At 36.2% G+C, this 19,316-nt stretch overlaps 1 protein-coding gene across 1 annotated transcript in view; it reads left to right on the top strand.

Annotated features, from left to right (window-relative positions):
- Positions 1-15,095, top strand: part of LOC107572541 (DIS3-like exonuclease 2) — a 79,210-nt gene extending 64,115 nt beyond the window's left edge. The window contains exons 10-11 of the mRNA XM_016258959.1: positions 11,642-11,749; positions 14,799-15,095. Coding sequence (XP_016114445.1) covers positions 11,642-11,749; positions 14,799-15,095 — 405 coding nt within the window. The remainder of the gene's footprint in view (positions 1-11,641; positions 11,750-14,798) is intronic.
- The last annotated feature ends 4,221 nt before the right edge of the window (positions 15,096-19,316 follow it).

Here is a 19,316-nt window from a genome sequence, read left to right as displayed (position 1 = left end):
CTGAGCTACATTGTCCAACTTTGTACTATAGTAAGCAATAGGCGTTTTTTTCCTACCACTACAAGTCTCTTGCATCAATACATCAATACATCAATACTCTATTTGCGACATAGATGAAATTGTTTAGAATGTTCAGGATTTCCTAAGGCAGGGGCCTGTTGTAGTTCTTTTTTTATAGTATCAAATGCTAGTAATGCATCTGTGCTCCATTTTAATGGGTTACCTAAATGTTGCAGTCCTGCCTGTTTCGTGATTTCTCTCAATGGAGCTGTTTTTACTGCATAGTCTTCTATCCAATCGGCACTAAAGCCAGTCATCCTTAGAAAATTCATAATTTGTCCTACTGTTTGAGGCAATGATGTTTTACTTATGCCTTCCAATTGAGCTGGAGCTATAGCTTGTGTGCCAAATGCAATCAGTCGTCCCAAGTATTCAACTTGAGGCTGGCAATACTGTATTTTGGTTTTGGATACTTTATGACCTCCTTGTGCTAATTTTGTTAGGACCTTAATAGAATCTCTTTGACATTGTTCTAGTGATGTAGAACAAATAATCAAATCATCTACATATTGCAACAGAGTACTGTCTATCATAAGATCTTCTAAATCATCCTTAAAGGGTTAGTTCAAACAAAAATCTTTTTTTTCATTTTTGGTGAACTAACCCTTTAAGAACTTGATTAAATATAGGTGGAGAATGTTTAAATCCTTGCTGCATTCTGGTGTAGGTATACTGTTTACCAACATATGTAAATGCAAACAGGTATCTACTTTCCTCTGCTAGTGGAACACTAAAGTAGGCCGAACAGTTACTATGAAGTATTTGGCATCAGGAGGGACATTTGTCAGTAGTGTGTGCGGGTTTGGAACATCAGCTGGCAAATCTTCTTCTATATGTAATTTTTGTCAGCTGAATGAAAAATCAACGGATGTTCTGTTGGTTCCCATTTGCTTTGTTCTGCCTTTTTCATCATTGGTCCTAAATCTTTCACGTCCCAATTTTTTCCTACATATAAAGACGTGGCACAGAATCTGTTTAATTGAACCGTTTTTTTTCACAAATTCACATTCAGGTATACTCAAAACTGCTCCCTGTTACCCTATTATGATGTTCTGTGAGATTATTTAAATTTTTTGTCCTTCAGTTTCTTCCAAATTTATTTAATATTTTTTTCATCTCTTTCGGGATCATATATCATTGTACAATGAAATTCTGATTTTGGTAACTTTGCTTCAGGAATCTGTGCCTCAAACTTTCCCCATTTATTAATTGTCTGTCTCACATCTTGTTCTATCTGTCCTATCCAATAAACATTTGCTTTTGGCTCTACAACCATCATCTGAGTTTCTATTGCTATTGTGTCTATATATACTCCTCGCGGAGAACACCAAATTTGTAGCCCCAATTTACATAATGCATCTCTCCCTAACAAATTAACAGTAGTCTGATTTGATACAAAAATGGATATGGTTACACTTTTATTTTGTTTGTAGACACACTGGAGCTGTCATTGGAATTAGCTGCATTTGTTCCGAGAATCCTATTGTCTTTGCGAATTTTCCCGACAAGGGGAGATGTGAGGCATAATTTGAATTTACACAAGTATAAACAGCTCCTGTGTCTACCATCATTGGTGTTGTCTTTCCCTCTATTTCAATTTGCAGTATAGGTTCTTGATCAGCTTTAGTTGTTAAAATTGGAAGCTGACTCTCCCCTGTAGGATTCTCTGGGCACCCCTAATATCCTTGATTTGGACTTCCCCAAGGGTTTACTGGCCCTGTAATGGTCCCCGGTTGGGCTGCTGCCAACTCTCCCCCCCTTCGACCCTGAGGTGGCTGTTGCCATGGATTGGTGGGACAATCATTTTTGTTATGTCCAGGTTGTCCACATCCCCAGCACATTCCTGGAGGACCAGTATAAGGCTTGCCTCTTCCTCTCTGTCTTTCTTGTAATGGTGTTCTTTTCCATCCCATTGGCCCTGTTTGTTGAGTATAGACATTAATGATGGGTACAGGGATCTGGTGTGCATTTGGAGGGACTGCTGTGGGTGGGCTTGGTTGAATAGCTGGAGGAGGAGCATTTACTGGAGACATCACTGTAATTTGTTCGGATTCTTCTTTCTTTACTGAAGCTTGAATCTTTCTTATTTTTTTGTCAGTTCAAGTTGTAACAGAGTTAATTGTCTCTGTAGTTCATTCTCTTGGTTCTTGAGCTTCTGTCATTTTTTTCTGTATTGCTCCACTGCATGAATTACATGGTCACAAAACTCTGTGTATTTGAGCTTAAGCTTGACCACATCCTCCAGTCTGCTCTTTACAGCTTGTAGCATGGCATCTATCACAGCATTTCTAAACAATGTTGTCATTAATGGGTCTCCTTCTGGATTCCCTTCAGTTTCTTGCTTCCATCTTTTCAGCTGTCTCTGGACATACAGTATGTGGTTGGATTTTCTGTTTCCCCCAGCTGTTCTCCTTTTAATGATTTAGGGTCCAGTCTGATCGGGTACTCCGCACGCAGTGCCTGCCACACTGCTGGAAGGAATGCATCAAAAACAGTTCCATCCATGTAGTGAGAGTCCACAGCTCTGTCCAGATTGGATGCTTGGAAGAATTTCTTCCATCTTTGCTCCACCTTTGCTATAGTCTTTGCCAGAAGTGCTTTAATGTCCTCCACAGCTAAAAGTTTGCCCATAGTTTCTTCTTCGAACACCTTAATCCACTTTCCAGCCCCCTCATGGATGTCTGGGAGGCGAGTGACCAGCCCCTCAAGGTCCTGTGAGACCCAGGGGACATACCCTGTGAACCCTTAAAAAAATTGGAGTTGTGCAGCCAGTGGTCTAAGTCTTCCTTTTTCTCTTCCTTGTCCCCATGTTCCTTTATCAAATGATGACTCCTCACCTTCACTCACTTTCTCTCTGCTGTCTAATAGTTTACTTCTATCTCTCACCAATTTGTCTGCATCTTGTATTAATTTTTCTGTCTCTTTAATTTTCCTCCCTATTTCTGCTTTCATAGCCTCTGCTTGTGCTTCAATCTCATCTTCTCTCCTCATCTGCTCTAACGTTTCCTCATTTCCTGTTTTTCCTTCATAGTTTGCTTTCATTATTTCTAATGCTATGTGTGCCTGTTATAACAATCTAAAGGTAAATATCCCTCACTCTTTTTATTCTGTCGCCTCTTTGGTCTTACATCTGATTCTTTTTGTTTTTCTTCCAACTCTACTTGTCCTTCCATTTGCATTTCTCCAAACACTTCTACAGTACCCTTAAGTATTGGGAACTGTCCCTCAGGAGGCAGATATGGGGGTGGTTTAGAAAACAACTCTTCTTTTTTTCTTTGTCTCTTTGTCTGCCTCCTTTAGTATTTTTCTTGCCTGTTTTATACTGTTCAATGAGTCTTCCTTTTTGAACAAGGCTAGCACTTCTTTCTCTTTTTCCCTTTTTGCTTCTCTCTTATCTCTTTTTACTGTTGCCTTTAGTGTTATCATTTTTTTTATCAGAGTTTCCATTTCCTCGCACAATGCTAAATCAAATGTTCCTTCCTTTGGCCATTTTGTCATAATTTTTTTAGCTTTCTGTTGCCATTTGTTTGAGAGCTTGTCTATCAGTTCTTTACACAATGGACATTTCAATCCTAATATTTCCACCGGAGTGGCTGCCATACTTTTTCCTATAATGTGACAAACCTATATTTAAAGCTGAATATATATCTTTATACAACAATTTAACTTAGTATTTAGTTTTTTGTCCAAATGATATATTATTCCCAATGTGATTTAATTATTTTAACCAATTTATATATAATAATAAAATAATATAAATTAATAATAATATAATTAATCGTATTTTCTTCTGTAACATACACTTTTAAGCCTAGTATTTATTATACAACATGCATGTGTACAGTTCCTGCACTAGTGTGAATTTATATTCTAGAATCTATTTTATGATCACTCTGTATCTAAAAATGCTAAAATAATTCACATACATATTTGTCCTTTTATATTATTAAACATTATTTTCTCACCAATTAAAATTATATTTTTATTAATACAATTATTTAACTTAGTGCATATACATAAATTATACTCTACTATCTGAACTGCATTAGTCTCCTAAATCTCTTAAATGTCCTTCCTAAGTTGCACACTATATACAGTCAAATGTGTATGAAAAATCTACAATGCCAATACCTTGATCCAGTCTTTATTGAAACTCCTTCTAGTCCCTTTATTCATAGTGCTCATACACTTTCTGCTCCACTCTTGCGTCTTGTTCAGACACTGTCTGACCCTTGTTCGTACCACCTCTTCTGCCCCTTGGCTATCTGATGTTCTCCGTGAGTATCGTTCTAAGCTCAGCTGCTGAAAGAGTATGGCGCAAATCACAAAATCCTACTGACCTTAATGTATATCGATCACTTCTCTTTTCATTCTCTGCTAATGCCTCCACTGCTAAATTGGACATACTATCACAACAAAATTAACAATTAGTCTAATTCTCGCATGCTCTTTAAAACATTTTCCTCCCCCTCCATCAACTCTAACAGCTGATGACTTTGCCACATTCGTCATTAATAAAATTACAAACCTCAGTGTCAGGAGGTCGCAGATCTTTCTGGCTGCCCTTTCGTTTCCCAGCGCTGTGTGTCGCACGTTTCCTACAGGAACACAGAGATATATTATATGATATTATATTATGTTTTAAAAAGAAAGTCTCCAAACTCATCCTTTCCAATCACCCTACTACTTGTCCGCTTGATCCTATTCCATCTCATCTTCTTCAAGCCATTTCTCCTGCCGTTGTACCTGCACTCAGTCACATCGTTAACACATCCCTTCACATTGGTGTTTTTCCCTCAACATTTAAACAGGCTCGTATAACCCCACCTCTTAAGAAGCCCACTCTTAACCCAACTCTTTTAGAGAACTACAGACCGGTTTCCCTTCTACCTTTCATTGCAAAAACACTTGAACGAGTTGTGTTCAACCAAGTCTCAGCCTTTCTCACACAGAACAACCTTCTGGAAAGCAACCAATCTGGCTTCAGAAGTGAACATTCGAACGAGACTGCCTTGCTTTCAGTTGTTGAAAGCCCTAAGACTGGCAAGAGCGGCTTCCAAATCTTCTATACTTATTTTGCTGGATCGGTCTGCTGTTTTTATATTGTGAACCACCAGATTCTCCTGTCAACCCTATTGGAAAATGGCATCTCAGGAACAGCACGCCAGTGGTTTGAGTCTTACCTCTCAGATAAGTCCTTCAAGGTATCTTGGAGAGGTGAGGTGTCCAAGTCGCAACATCTAGCTACTGGGGTGCCTCAGGGCTCAGTTCTTGAACCACTTCTCTTCTCTGTCTACATAGCATCACTAGGTTCTGTCATTCAGAAACATGGCTTTTCATATCACTGCTATGCTGATGACACTCATCTCTACCTCTCATTCCATCCTGATGATCCGACGATAGCTGCTCGCATCTCAGCATGTCTAACAGATATTTCTTGTTGGATGACGGACCATCACCTTCAACTCAACCTGGCTAAGACAGAACTGCTTGTGGTTTCAACGAACCCATCACTTTTTCAAAGTTTCACCATCCAGTTAAGCTCATCAACCATAACTCCTTCAAAAACACCTAGAAACCTTGGAGTTGTGATTGATGATAAGCTGAATTTCTCAGACCACATTGCTAAAACTGCCAGGTCCTGCAGATTTGCTTTATACAATATTAGGAAGATCCGGCCCTTTTTTTCAAAACATGCAACAAACTCCTTGTTCAAGCTCTTGTTCTATCCAGGCTGGACTATTGCAATGCTCTCTTGGCAGGTCTTCCAGCCACTTCTATCAAACCTCTACAGTTAATCCAAAATGTATAATCTTTAATGAGCCAAAAAGAACGCATGTCACACCTCTGTTCATCAATTTGTACTGGCTACCAGTAGCTGCTCGCATTAAATTCAAGGCATTAATGTTTGCCTACAAAACCACCACTGGCTCTGTACCCATTTACCTAAATTCATCACTTCAGAGTTATGTGCCCTCTAGAACCTTGCGTTCTGCAAGTGAACGGCGTATTATTGTGCCATCTCAAAGAGGCACAAAATCACTTTCACTGACTTTTTCATTAACTGTTCCCTCCTGGTGGAATAACCTGCCCAAATCAATCCGAGCAGCTGAGTCCTTAACCATCTCCAAGAAACAACTAAAAACGCATCTGTTCCACCTTTATTTGACCCTCTAACTCTAACACTTTCTATTCTATTTTAATTCTACTTTATCTATATTTATCATCTTTTTTATTTTTTATTATTTTTATTTAAAAAAACAAAACAAAAAACAAAAACACTAGCTTTCTATTTTTTCTGTTCTATCTACTTGTTTTTCTTTGGTGCGGCACTAGCTGCGTCCTTCTCTACCAGGTCCCACCTAAGGGCCTGGTCAGTTCTACTTGCTCTTTCACTGAATCACTTCCTCAAAATCAGTAAAAAAAACTATACCCTGCAGGAATTTTTGCCTACCCGTGCAGACCTCTATGTAACTTTTTTCACCTAAACAAAGCGGTAGCTGTAGGACTTTGCACACTTCCTTATACTTTATCTTTTTAACGTTTATTGCTATCCTTCAAGGCCCACTTAACAATAAACACAGACCATTACATGCAATTAGTTATTCTGGAATGAAAATCCTTTTTTTTTCTTTTTGTTGTTTAAATTTGGAGGAGCAAATTTCGAGTGTCCTTACCACCAAGGGCAGACCGGGCAAACAACACAAACTAAGTATATAAGCAAAATCAGCTTACCTTATTGTAGTGGCCACCATGTTGTTCGTCAAGCCAGCCCAAAGTGGTCTCTCACCCCTGCTCCTTTCCAATCCTGTTTGTGACGCCAATTTGTGGTGGCTTCTGCTGCTGCTGTGAGAAATCACTCACAAAGTCTTGAGGTTTTGATGCCTTCCTTCCGAGAAGCAGACAGGATGCCTTACTTTGTTCCATGACCAAAAAAGGCCCCATCATATATTTTGTCTAATATCCTAACAGGACATGCAGCCTCACCATATGTCTGCCCCATTCTATCCTCATACAGACTTCTATACCATCCCAATGCAGGCCTCTCTGCACACAGGCAAATACATGATTATAATAGTAGAATAACTTGATGCGTAAATTGTTATATTCACAGTGATTATACTTATATACTCATATTTTGACCAATAAAAATCTTCCACAGTAGTCATGGATGTGGAGGCCTTATACACTAACATCAATCATGATTAAAGGCCTTCGAGCCCTGAGTCACTATTTAAAATCTGGGTTAGTGGATGGGAGTCCCCCAGCAGAATTTATCCTGACACTTACAGAATGGATTTTGAAACGATGTTTTTGTGTTTGAGGATAACTTCTTCCAACAGGGACTGCAATGGGAGCATGTTTTGCAATTTTTAGGACTTTGGGAGGAGGAGTTTGTCTTCAATTCCACTATTAATCGCTTCTGTAAGGAAATAAAATGGTGGATCAGATTTATTTGATGACATCTTGCGTGGCTTTTGAAGAAAATGAAACTGAATTGTCATGCATTTTTTAATTCTTTAAACACAGCATTAAGTTGAGTCTTGAAGACTCACCAACAGAGGGTTACACAAACAATACTCGACAAGCGACAAGGGCAACATGAGGGCTACTTAGACAATCGAGTCACATGACAAGAACCAACCAATGGGAAACAAGGCACATGACTACAACAGCCAATCACAGAGCAGAACGCAAGACAAGATAATAAACCAATGAAAGCATGACACGAGCAAAAGAACCACGTGCCAGGATCACATGACAGAAACATGAAACATGGCTAAATATCAAAATAAAGACAAGAAAACCTAAACAAGAAACAAAACCCAAAAACCAGCGTGACAGCTGGATGTCTTCATTAGGGCTGGGTAAAAAAATATTGATATCTCGATTATAATCTATTCTCATTTTTACGAAACAATATCGATTCTTAAATCCCAAGAATCGATTAGTCTGGCCTGTTTTCAGTTAATGGATGGAACATTGAAGGGCACCTCCCATCCAATAAATCACAATAAGCATTGTGCTTTGGTACTTTTAATATGAAACAAAGTCTCAGATTTAAAATTGTTCATGAATGCCGTTTTGGCGCTGTTTTATGTGGACTGGAGTGATCGCTGTACCGCTGCGCGCCTCGGTTCAATAAAAGCGGCAGCGCGAGACACGCGTGAACTGATCATCTCCTCCATATTAATACCAGTTTCAGCACAAAATAATCATGACTAAACATCCAAAGCTAAGTTAAAAGAAAGAGTACAACTTTACAATCTGTATCCTGTCATGTAATCGCTCAATCAGTGTTTCCTCCGCACAAAGACGTCAATATAACGGCTTGTAAACAATGCCACGTAACGTCACATTTACCTCAGAATCTCATTAGTCAGATAGAAAAATTAACTGTAGAGAGGAGCATTTTGCCAAATATATGCACCATATAATATATTCATAACTTTTACTGTTCTTCAATGTTCTTCAACAAATTGAAGTAGAAATATCATTATGTAATTAACTTATTTTATTATAAAAATTTCATTAAGTGTAATTTAAGCAGTTGTATATCCTAAAAAATCAGTCAGTTTTAACCTTCAATATTATAGTAATGTAGTACCAACTGGACATGTGTATGTTTTACAGCATTAATTAAGAGATTATTTTTCCTTGAGAAAATTTGTCATGTACTGTACCTGATATATATCCAAAATAATCGATATTCAATCGAGTCGAATCGAATTTGGAATCGAATCGAATCGCAAGCTTGTGAATGAGAATCGAATCAAATCGAATCATGAAATTTGTGTCAAAACCCAGCCCTAGTCTTCTTACATCACTTTTTAGAAAGGACACAGATCGTAACACCATCCTGCATGCAAAGAGCTTTCACCCAAAGCATTTAATGGAAAGCATCCTGTTGGGTCAATTTCAAAGACTAAGACAGATATGTGATCAAGACTCGGACTTTAATCGCTTGGCCAGAAATATGACCGATCGCTTTGAACAGAGGGGATATCAAAAAGGAGTGGTTGATCAGGCTTTGAATAAAGTGACACAATTACAACAGAATGACTTACTTAAAAAGAAAAGTAAGAAGAATAGCTCAACACGACCATACTTTGTGATGTATTATAGTATTGTGGTACATGAAATCAAACGTATAATCACTAGGAACTGGGGCATTATTCAAAGTGATCTGAGTTTACATAAGATTTTTCAAGAACCTCCAATTGTAAGCTTACAGAAAGGCTCCCACAATCAAGGAGAAAGTTATTTGCCCACTATGAAACAGACAGCATGGTTGGATAGAGGGATACAAGGTGTTTAATTGTGGACATTGCAATCATTGTGACAATGTAATTCAAATCAAATAATTTGTAGATGTCTGCACAAAGAAAATGTATTCGGTTAGATCCTTTATAAATTGTAAGAGTAAATATGTAATCTATAGACTTTAATGTCCATGTAATTTCTTCCACTTGGGTCAAACTAAACGTAGGTTGCAAGATAGATTAAGGGAGCATAAAAAAGCAATTTGTACAAGAAACAAGGACTATCCTATGGTAGTGCACTATGCATCTCTTCATGATTCTAACCCAACTACTTTAAGAATTATTGGTTTAGAAACAGTGTTCTATTAGAAAGGATCTATTAGAAAGGGGGATAGACAACAAAGGCAAAGACTTTTGGATATTTCTGTTAAAAGCTACCATTTTTTCCTGGGTGGAATGAAGAATTAGACTTGACTATTTTTGTGAAACCATTGCAAGTATAATTTTTCAAAAGTTTGTTTCTTTATTATATATATATATATATATATATATATATACAGATATATACAGATATATATATATATGTGTGTGTATATTTATTTATTTATTTTCCTTTTTCTCTCTTGCTTTCTCGCTCCTTTATTCTTTGCAATGGTCCCCCTGTAATGTTTTGTTTGGTTTCTCCCAATCTCAAAGATGAATTATATCTACACCTGTCATTCATTTGATACCTGACACACTCTGAGGAAGGCTGAAATGCATCAGTGTGCCGTTTTAGTCATTTTAATGTTTCTATTGATATGGCTATAATTTATTACAACCTTTTACTATTAGGCCACACCTCTTCCACATTTTTGATCCATCTACATGACACATTGATCTCAATGTTTTATGTTTTTGTCTCTGCATGTAAATTTTGGTTCATTATTAGGTTCATTCTTTCTGCTCTGAGATATAAACCCATTCCACCATGTTTTGCAACCTCATTGGTCTGTTATTGCTGGCTCATCTTCAGGAGCATATAAATCTTTGTCTCAGTCTACAAATGATGGCTACATTTTGATTTATTGTAGACTATTTTGAGCTTGCTCTGTGTACAAAATCAAGGGATTTCTGAATGAGATCACAGTAGCAATAATTCTTCAGACAAATTAAATATTAGAAAGCTACAAAGGTGATTTCACATTGAATAAAAGATTAGGAAAAAATTTTCTATTCGTTGTCTTTTTGCGGTGTACAATAATGCAGTGTCTAAGTGATCTCAATTCAAATATGCTTTTGTTTGGAAAGAGGTGGTTTAATTAAGGTATCTGTGCTGCTGTACATTAGCTGCTTTTATTCTATAAAGTGGAATTCCCTTACTTAGAATTTTATTTTCCATACATCTCAACATGTACAAAATACACAAATCTATTTTGTACATTCGTGATCATTACTAAGATGTTTAAAGGTCGTATTTCACCTAAAAATCTAAAGAAGAAAAAAAAAAGAAATGTTGCACTAAGGTTTAATATTTTATATTATTTACATGAAAATTAGGCACTTGGAACAGTTCAATAAACAAGGAGTTAAGGGGTCAGTTCATCCAAAAATGAAAATTCTCTTATCAATGTAGCAAACTTTCATGCATCAAAAGAAAAAAAGTACAAAAAGGTATAGTAAAAGTAATCCATATTAATCGAGCAGTTTAATCAAAGTCTTATGAAGAGACATTGATGACCACATTGATGAACAGATTTAGTTTAGGATTTTATGCATACAGTATGTAAACATTGATCAATGAGCATACAGCATACAGTTCATCAAATGCTGTATCTTTAACATGGAAGCTCAACAGTGCTTAATGCTCGAACCAATTAGGTTTCTCGCATGTCAGTTGAGTTATACCATATTTAATTAACTCTGTTTATATGAATTTATCAGTATTTATAAATAAATTAAAACTGTTCATCATATGAAGGGATTGTGTCTCCTCTGATGGCTTTGCTTAAACGTATTCATGAGGGTGAGTACATGGTGACAGAAGTTTTTTTTTGGTGTGTGTTTGTGAATTATCCCTGTAATATTAAGTAACTTAATTAGTCCACCATAATAGTTCCAAATGAAAGCAAAGCAGGATCAATTGTTGCGTCTCGAAGCAATACACAGTACTGGAGTTTAATTTATCCATGTTTTTGAATGTATCAGTTCAGTGAATGATACCTTTTATAATTATCGCATTTATTATTATTATTATTGTTATATTTATTTATTAAACTACATTGTCATTTTACGTTGATAGAATAGTATTACATTTGTATCTTTTTTTTTTGCTGCAGGTAATTCCCATGTTGCCTCGACTTCTGTGTGAGGAGCTGTGCAGCTTGAATCCTCTGACTGATCGACTGACATTCTCTGTTATTTGGAAGCTTTCTCCAGAGGGAAAGGTGTGCCAGATTACGTCTTACACTCTCATTGAAATCAAATCGCAAAACACTAAAATCCTCAGGGCCCTGTGCATTTCTGTGGGTGTCCGCACTCCTTTCTTATTACACTGAAAAAAGCAATAAGTAAAATTTACTTAATTTATCTTTTGCAAGTAAAATGTAAGTATGGAATCTACTTAACTAAGTTATGTAAAATTAGCAAAGGAAATAAGTAAATTTCATGTGGCCAGTTAGAGTTTGATGAATAATTTCTACTTGATTATTTTAAGTTTACTCTGCAGGACTCAAATACATTTGACTCCGTCACGGTTTGTAACCTTTACTCAAACAATGTAGCACTGAAAATAAAAAATGCTGTTAAAGCATGTGGTTCACTTATAAACATGTAAGCAAGCAAGTAGACAGCTTGTTGATATGTCTACTCAGTGTAGTTATTACCCAAATGAACACAAAGACCTCAATATTTGGTACACAATGCACAGTGACAGTAATGGGTCATTTTGAGTAGAAAATGAACTCCAGATGTCACAAAACAGCAAGTTACTAAACCTAACAACATCAATTCAAAAAGATTCAAAAATCAATTTTAAAAAAGTGTGCATCGGATACAAGTTGGCATTTGTATCACAATGCATTGTTTCTAACATATTTGCATCGGTAAAAAACTATTTATGTATATATAATTATTAGTAGATGTGCTATACTATTATTTAGAAAGTGACCAATAATTTGTGACCAAATTTTTATATGTAGATTTCTCCTCTCTAAACGGTTTCTCAAGTGTGTTGTCTCATCACAACACTACGGAGACAGAGGCGTGTCCTGAGAGTCGCATAGAAGATTAACATGGCTGGCTGTCTGAACCAAAGAAATAAAAGTGAACTATCTGTAAAATATTGAATTGCATAGCATCATATTTTTGTGTTAAATTGAATCGAAATCGGATCGCACTACAACGCAATTGGGGCGAATCATATCGCATCATATCGGTAGCTGCTTCGTATGTACAGTGGGGAAAAAACGTATTGTTGGCTATGCATCGAGATGCGTATCGCATCAGCCTCAGTTGTGGAGATGCACATCCCTAGTAAATACATCTCGAAAACAGTGAAAAAATTTGCCTTATTATTCATGCCCAAGTGCATGAAGGGAACAACAGGCTCATGTCATGATATTTACTTAGAGTCTTTGTAAACTTAAACATAATGCCAAATAAAAAATTGCTATACACTGTGTTCCAAATTATTATGCAAGTGACATATCAATTGTATTTCGGTACAATAAAGAGTCAGGTTTTTGTTTGTGTTGTTTTTCACATCTTAAAAAATTTTAGATAACTGGTATCAATCTCAGACAGGTTTGTTCAATAGTTTGCCAGGTCTTCTTAGGTAAATGGAAACCCTACTTAAAGAGGTTGTTCCACATTATTAAGCAAGTCACAGTTCTCATGCAATATGGTGAGGAAGAAAGATCTTTCTGAAAATGAAAAGTATGAAACAATGCAATGTCTTGCAAAAGGCGTATTTTGCAAAAAGCAAATAGAAATTATTGAACTGTCAAAAGATTTGTGAGTGACTTAGAGCACAGAAGATCTTGGTCGGATAAAGATTTATTAAGGAAAGTTTCTGTCAAACAAATGAACTGTATTGTAATGGCAGCTGTAAAAAAAGCAAACAGGTGTTTGAAGCTACTGGAGTCTCAAGATCCTCTCCGTGCAGACTGGCAGTTGTGTGTAAAGCTGCGTTTCAGTCACTGCTAACCAAACCTCACAAAGAGAAACCTGCACAGTGGCTGTAGAAACCCATGAAGACTTGTTTTTAAATAGATTTATTCACTTACGAATGCTGCAGTACAATGGATGGTCCAAATAAATGGATTTCTGATAGTTGATGAATGACCATCCTATTCCAATGAGACTGCAACATCAGCAAAGAGGCGGTGGGTGATGATTTGGGTTGGAATATTGGGAAGTGAGATGTAAGATCATTTTAGGGTGTCAAAATTACTTCTGCAAGATCTGTGGAGTTCATAACTGACCATTTTCTGCTTTTGTATAAAATGAAGAATAGTGCTCTCGGAAATAAAAGGATTTTCATGAAGGACAACACACTATCCCATGCTGCATAAATACCATGGTGCTAAACAGTTTGAAAATGTGTTTCTACAGCCACTGTGCAGGTTTCTCTTTGTGAGGTTTGGTTAGCAGTGACTGAAACGCAGCTTTACACACAACTGCCAGTCTGCATGGAGAGGATCTTGAGACTCCAGTAGCTTCAAACACCTGTCTGCTGCTCAGCAGTGGCTTTTTACAGCTGCCATTACAATACAGTTCATTTGTTTGACAGAAACTTTTCTTAATAAATCTTTATCCGACCAAGATCTTCTGAGCTCTAAGTCACTCACAAATCTTTTGACAGTTGAATAATCTCTATTTGCTTTTCGCAAAATATTATTTGTTTTGATGCCTTTTGCAAGACGACATTGCATTTTCATACTTTTCATCTTCAGAAAGATCTTTCTTCCTCACCATATTGCATGAGAACTGTGACTTGCTTAATAATGTGGAACGACCTCTTTAAGTTGGGTTTCCATTTACCTAAGAAGACCTGGCAAACTATTGAACAAACCTGTCTGAGATTGATACCAGTTATGTAAAAAGATGTGAAAAACAACACAAACAAAAATCTGACTCTTGATTGTACTGAAATATTATTGATGTCACTTGCATAATAATTTGGAACACAGTGTATATACTTATAAGTTCACGCTTTAAATTCTACAAGTTTAAATTGAGTACTAATATAGAATTTTACTCTTTTTGTTTTAATTCTCGCCTGAAATAAATTATTTAATGTAGAAATTACATTTGTTTTTCTGAGGAATTTACTTTACCACAAAATAATTTTTATCAGTGTAGAGGGCCTCCTGTTGTCACAAGACCTGACAGTATTACCATTTGTCCATCTGTGATGACAGCCCTGTCTCAGAATAATCACTTTTCCCCCGTTTCCTTTTTATTTATAGTATTTTTTTTCTCTGTACTCTGTAGATCCTGAGTGAGTGGTTTGGCCGAACTGTTATCTGTTCCTGCATTAAGATGAGTTATGATCATGCTCAGAGTATGATTGAAGCTCCTGACAAGCATTTCAGTGCCGAAGAGCTGCCACCCTGCTCCCCGAACCACAGAATCCATGAGATACAAGAAGCCATTCTTGACTTGCACAACATTGCCAAACAACTCCGAGCCCAGCGCTTTGAGGGCGGAGCTTTACAGCTTAACCAGGTCAGACAGACCAGACTTCAGTCTGGACATTTACTGTACCATCAACGTGTTTCATTTTACTGAAATACACATACTCATCTCTGTGGTCATGCTTTATTGTTCTCTCGTCATACAAAAATGATGCTTTGACATTATTTCCAACAATTTTATTTAGCATATATATATATATATATATCTTATGGGTTTTTTGCAAGTAGATGGATTTTTTTTCCTTTTTCTTTTTTGTTTTTTTGGATGGTGGCTATACATACTGATAGGTTTACTGTAATGTGAGGATGATTTCATTTCTGTGGTTCAGTCTGTAGAATTGCTGAAAGACTAAAGATATATGTTATAATCATGACATTTTTTTTTTTTCCCCACTCACTGCTACTTGTCTATTACCCACACTACCAATGTCTAAAATGAGTATAATTAGAATAGCAAAATATATGGGAGAGCATGGCTGGAGTATACTGTATTCATTTGGTAGCACTTAAATATTAAAGGGGTCATGAACTGCCTTTTTTATTTATTTTTTTATTTTATTTTATTTTTTACTATTATCTGAGGTCCACTTATAAAGTTTTCACAATTTTTACATCAAAAAACATAATTTGGAAGTACTATGATATGGTCTAAATCCTCACTGGAAATCCTCACAGATACCATTTTTCTCTAAGAGAGAACATGGTTGTGAGGAGACTGCCTTTTCTAGTATCTTTGACAGAAAAGGGAGATTTGAGATTGGTCTGTAATTAACACATTCTCCAGGATCAAGTTGTGTTAATTTTTTTATTTTATTTTATTTTTTTAATGAGAGGCTTTATAACAGCCAGTTTTTCAAGGTCTATGACTTTTGGAAGCACCTCTTTTAATACCCTGGATGGTATAGGGTCTAACAAACAGTACATGTTGTTGGTTTAGATGATTTAACAAGTTTATACAGTTCTTCTTGTCCTATAGCAGAGAATGAGTGGAATTGGTCCTCAGGGAATCTATAGGGCACTGTCTGATTCAATACTGTAGCTGACAGCTGCATGGTTATAATTTTCTCTCTAATAGTATCGATCTTGGAAGTAAAGAAGTTCATACTGTTGTATTTTTGGGAAATGCTGCTGATGCTTTATTTTTCATTAATTTAGCCACTATATTGAATAAATACTAGAAGTGCTCCAATTAGGATAAAAACAACCAAGGACACAAATAAGCAGTGAGGAACTCGAAGCTGAACAATACACTGTGAGAAAACATGCTCATGTATGTAAATTTATTAATTATTATTAGTCTTTTTTTGACAGTTCTGCAGCTGTTACCTGGATGAGATTAATTTTTATTTTATTTATTCATTTGCTTAAATTAGGATTACATTAAATCTAAATAATTTAGCATTTTTTAAACTAACATTTCAAATTGTATATGACATGATTATTTATTATTTATATATTTGATTAATATAAATGATAAATTAATATATAGAGTAACATTAATTATAATCTATTAATTCATCTGTCTACTAATGTCTAAAAAATAATAATTATGTCTATCAAGCTCTAACAGACTATCCAAATTTTAATAAAACAATAGGGTTATGCCTTTATGCACAGATGTGTCTGTTACTTTAAAGGTATGGTTCACCCAAAAATGAAAATTCTGTCATAATTTACACAAGTTGTTCTAAACCTGCAAGTTCTTTCTTCTGTTGAACACAAAAGAAAATACTTTGAAGAATGTGGGTAACTAAACAGCTGCTGGTCCTCAGTAACTTCCATAGTAGAGAAAAAATACTATCAGAGTCATTGGGGACCAGAAACTGTTTGGTTACCAACATTCTTCAAAGTATTTTCTATTATGTTCAACAGAAGAAAGAAATTATTACAGGTTTGGAACAACTTGTGGGAGTGTACGCATCATTTTACAATACGGGGCGCTTCCGTATTTTAAGGGACGGGTGGCAACCCTAGTTCCAGTTGATTGGCTACCGATCGCCATCGGTCGATAATTGCTGTGGGACGTTTGATCGGCAGTCTCTATAAAGGCTGTTCTGTCCTCACTAGATGTGTAACTTCTCTATCCAGCTAGACAGACAGTGAACAGGCGAGATGTTGGTTCATGGCTTTTAATCTTCCAGTAGCTTTCATGAATCTTTTCTCGTTTAACTTTAACATTGTAAAACTGTAAACAGACATAGAAAATACAGCAATTAGAATTGTATTCAAATTACATATTCAAAGTGCATAGCTGACTGAGCAGTATTTACTGCCTAAAAGCATTCAAAAGAAACCTTAAATCATTAAACGTTACATTGTCATGTACATCTGGTAATTATATTCTTAATTTTAGGTAATGGCTTGTAATCACGAAATACAAATTAACCTAATAATCATAACAAAAGACCGCTAGCATACGGCGCTACCTAAAGCTCGCACTTTGCACTTTACGTTTTGTTTTTAGTAACATTTGCATCTCTAGATTAATGAATTTACTGTCAAACATCTTTAACCTGCTAAACGTCATATTTATATGACGAATAATAGCGACATACAGCCTTATGTGGGTAACGACTTCACCGTACGAGCCGCTCTTCAGCCATGACACTTCACAATGAACTCAACTCAACACGAGTCACACAGAAGTTACCATACACGATCCTCGCCACAAGAGGGCGCTTAAAGGTCAACATATAACCAAAATCACCTTTCTTTACAATTAAACTGAACCATTACAAAGGCTGATCTCAAAAAGCTGACATGAAGATGACGATGCACCTGCCGTGAAAGGGTGCCGCTGCATGTCATGCCAAACATCCTAAATCTCTGTCTGGCACGAGTAAAATAATTATAATGCTGAAGGTGAGGTACAATTAATATTTCTTCATTAAATAACTTGCAAAGTAATTTTAAAACTTTCAGTGAGAAGTAATTTCACAAATGGCATGAGTGAATCTCACTGTGCACTCTCTCTTTCTTTCCCTCTCAAAATACGCAAATGGCTTCAAATCACCACATCTTGTCTGCACTATAGCAAGCTGCAGGCTGCACAGTTGAAATGGGAATTGTCACTTGCACAATCGAGGCAGTGTCGCATCATCACTAAAGTTTATAATTGACATTTCTTTTTAAAGGGGTCATCGGATGCAAAATTCACTTTACAAGTTGTTTGAACATAAATGTGTGTTGGAAGTGTGTGTACACATCCATCCTATAATGATAAAAATCCACCCAGTGTTTTTTTTCTTTAAATCCCTATTTTATAATCCCCTTTCTCAAATCAGGCTGTTCTGAGATTCCTGTCAGAATGATGTAGTTCTGCACAGGCTGCTCCCACGATAGTTGATTGGCAAGGCCGTCTTACCTTAGACCTGCCCTAAGTGAGCTGCAGTGTTGCCAACTTAGCAATTTTGTTGCTAAATTTAGCAACTTTTCAGATTACCCTAGCAACTTCTTTTCTTCCAAAAGCACCTAGCAACAAATTTTGCAATTTTTTTTTTATTTATTTGGCAACTTTTAATAAGTGACTCAGTGTCGCATCATCACTAAAGTTTATAATTGACATTTCTTTTTAAAGGGGTCATCGGATGCAAAATTCACTTTACAAGTTGTTTGAACATAAATGTGTGTTGGAAGTGTGTGTACACATCCATCCTATAATGATAAAAATCCACCCAGTGTTTTTTTTCTTTAAATCCCTATTTTATAATCCCCTTTCTCAAATCAGGCTGTTCTGAGATTCCTGTCAGAATGATGTAGTTCTGCACAGGCTGCTCCCACGATAGTTGATTGGCAAGGCCGTCTTACCTTAGACCTGCCCTAAGTGAGCTGCAGTGTTGCCAACTTAGCAATTTTGTTGCTAAATTTAGCAACTTTTCAGATTACCCTTGCAACTTCTTTTCTTCCAAAAGCACCTAGCAACAAATTTTGCAAATTTTTTTTTTATTTATTTGGCAACTTTTAATAAGTGACTGACAAAAAAAAAAAGCACATTTTCCATCCAAAATACACAAAAAGAGGAAACCAAAGATGCCTAGCAATAGACATCACGTGAATTAAGTTAGCTGATATTTGGTGTTGTTCAATTTAATAATAATAATAATTTAATAATTGTTCATTTATGATGCACTTTGTTAGTAGCTTCTAGCTTGTACCTGCAATTGTTGAGCAGTTAGCACACTGTAAGAAAAATGGAAAAGATACTAGTAATTTTCCAGGACATTATCCATTGTAACACTGTAACCCGAAAACACAATGTATAATTTAAAATGCTGGTTAAAAAACCAATATGGAAAATTCTTTCATATTAACGTAG

Source organism: Sinocyclocheilus grahami, unplaced genomic scaffold, assembly GCF_001515645.1.
Source record: "Sinocyclocheilus grahami isolate Dianchi unplaced genomic scaffold, SAMN03320097.WGS_v1.1 scaffold1771.1, whole genome shotgun sequence".
Classification (NCBI taxonomy): domain Eukaryota; kingdom Metazoa; phylum Chordata; class Actinopteri; order Cypriniformes; family Cyprinidae; genus Sinocyclocheilus; species Sinocyclocheilus grahami.
The sequence above is the reverse complement of the archived record's forward strand: the minus strand, read 5'-3'. Positions and strand labels throughout refer to the sequence as shown.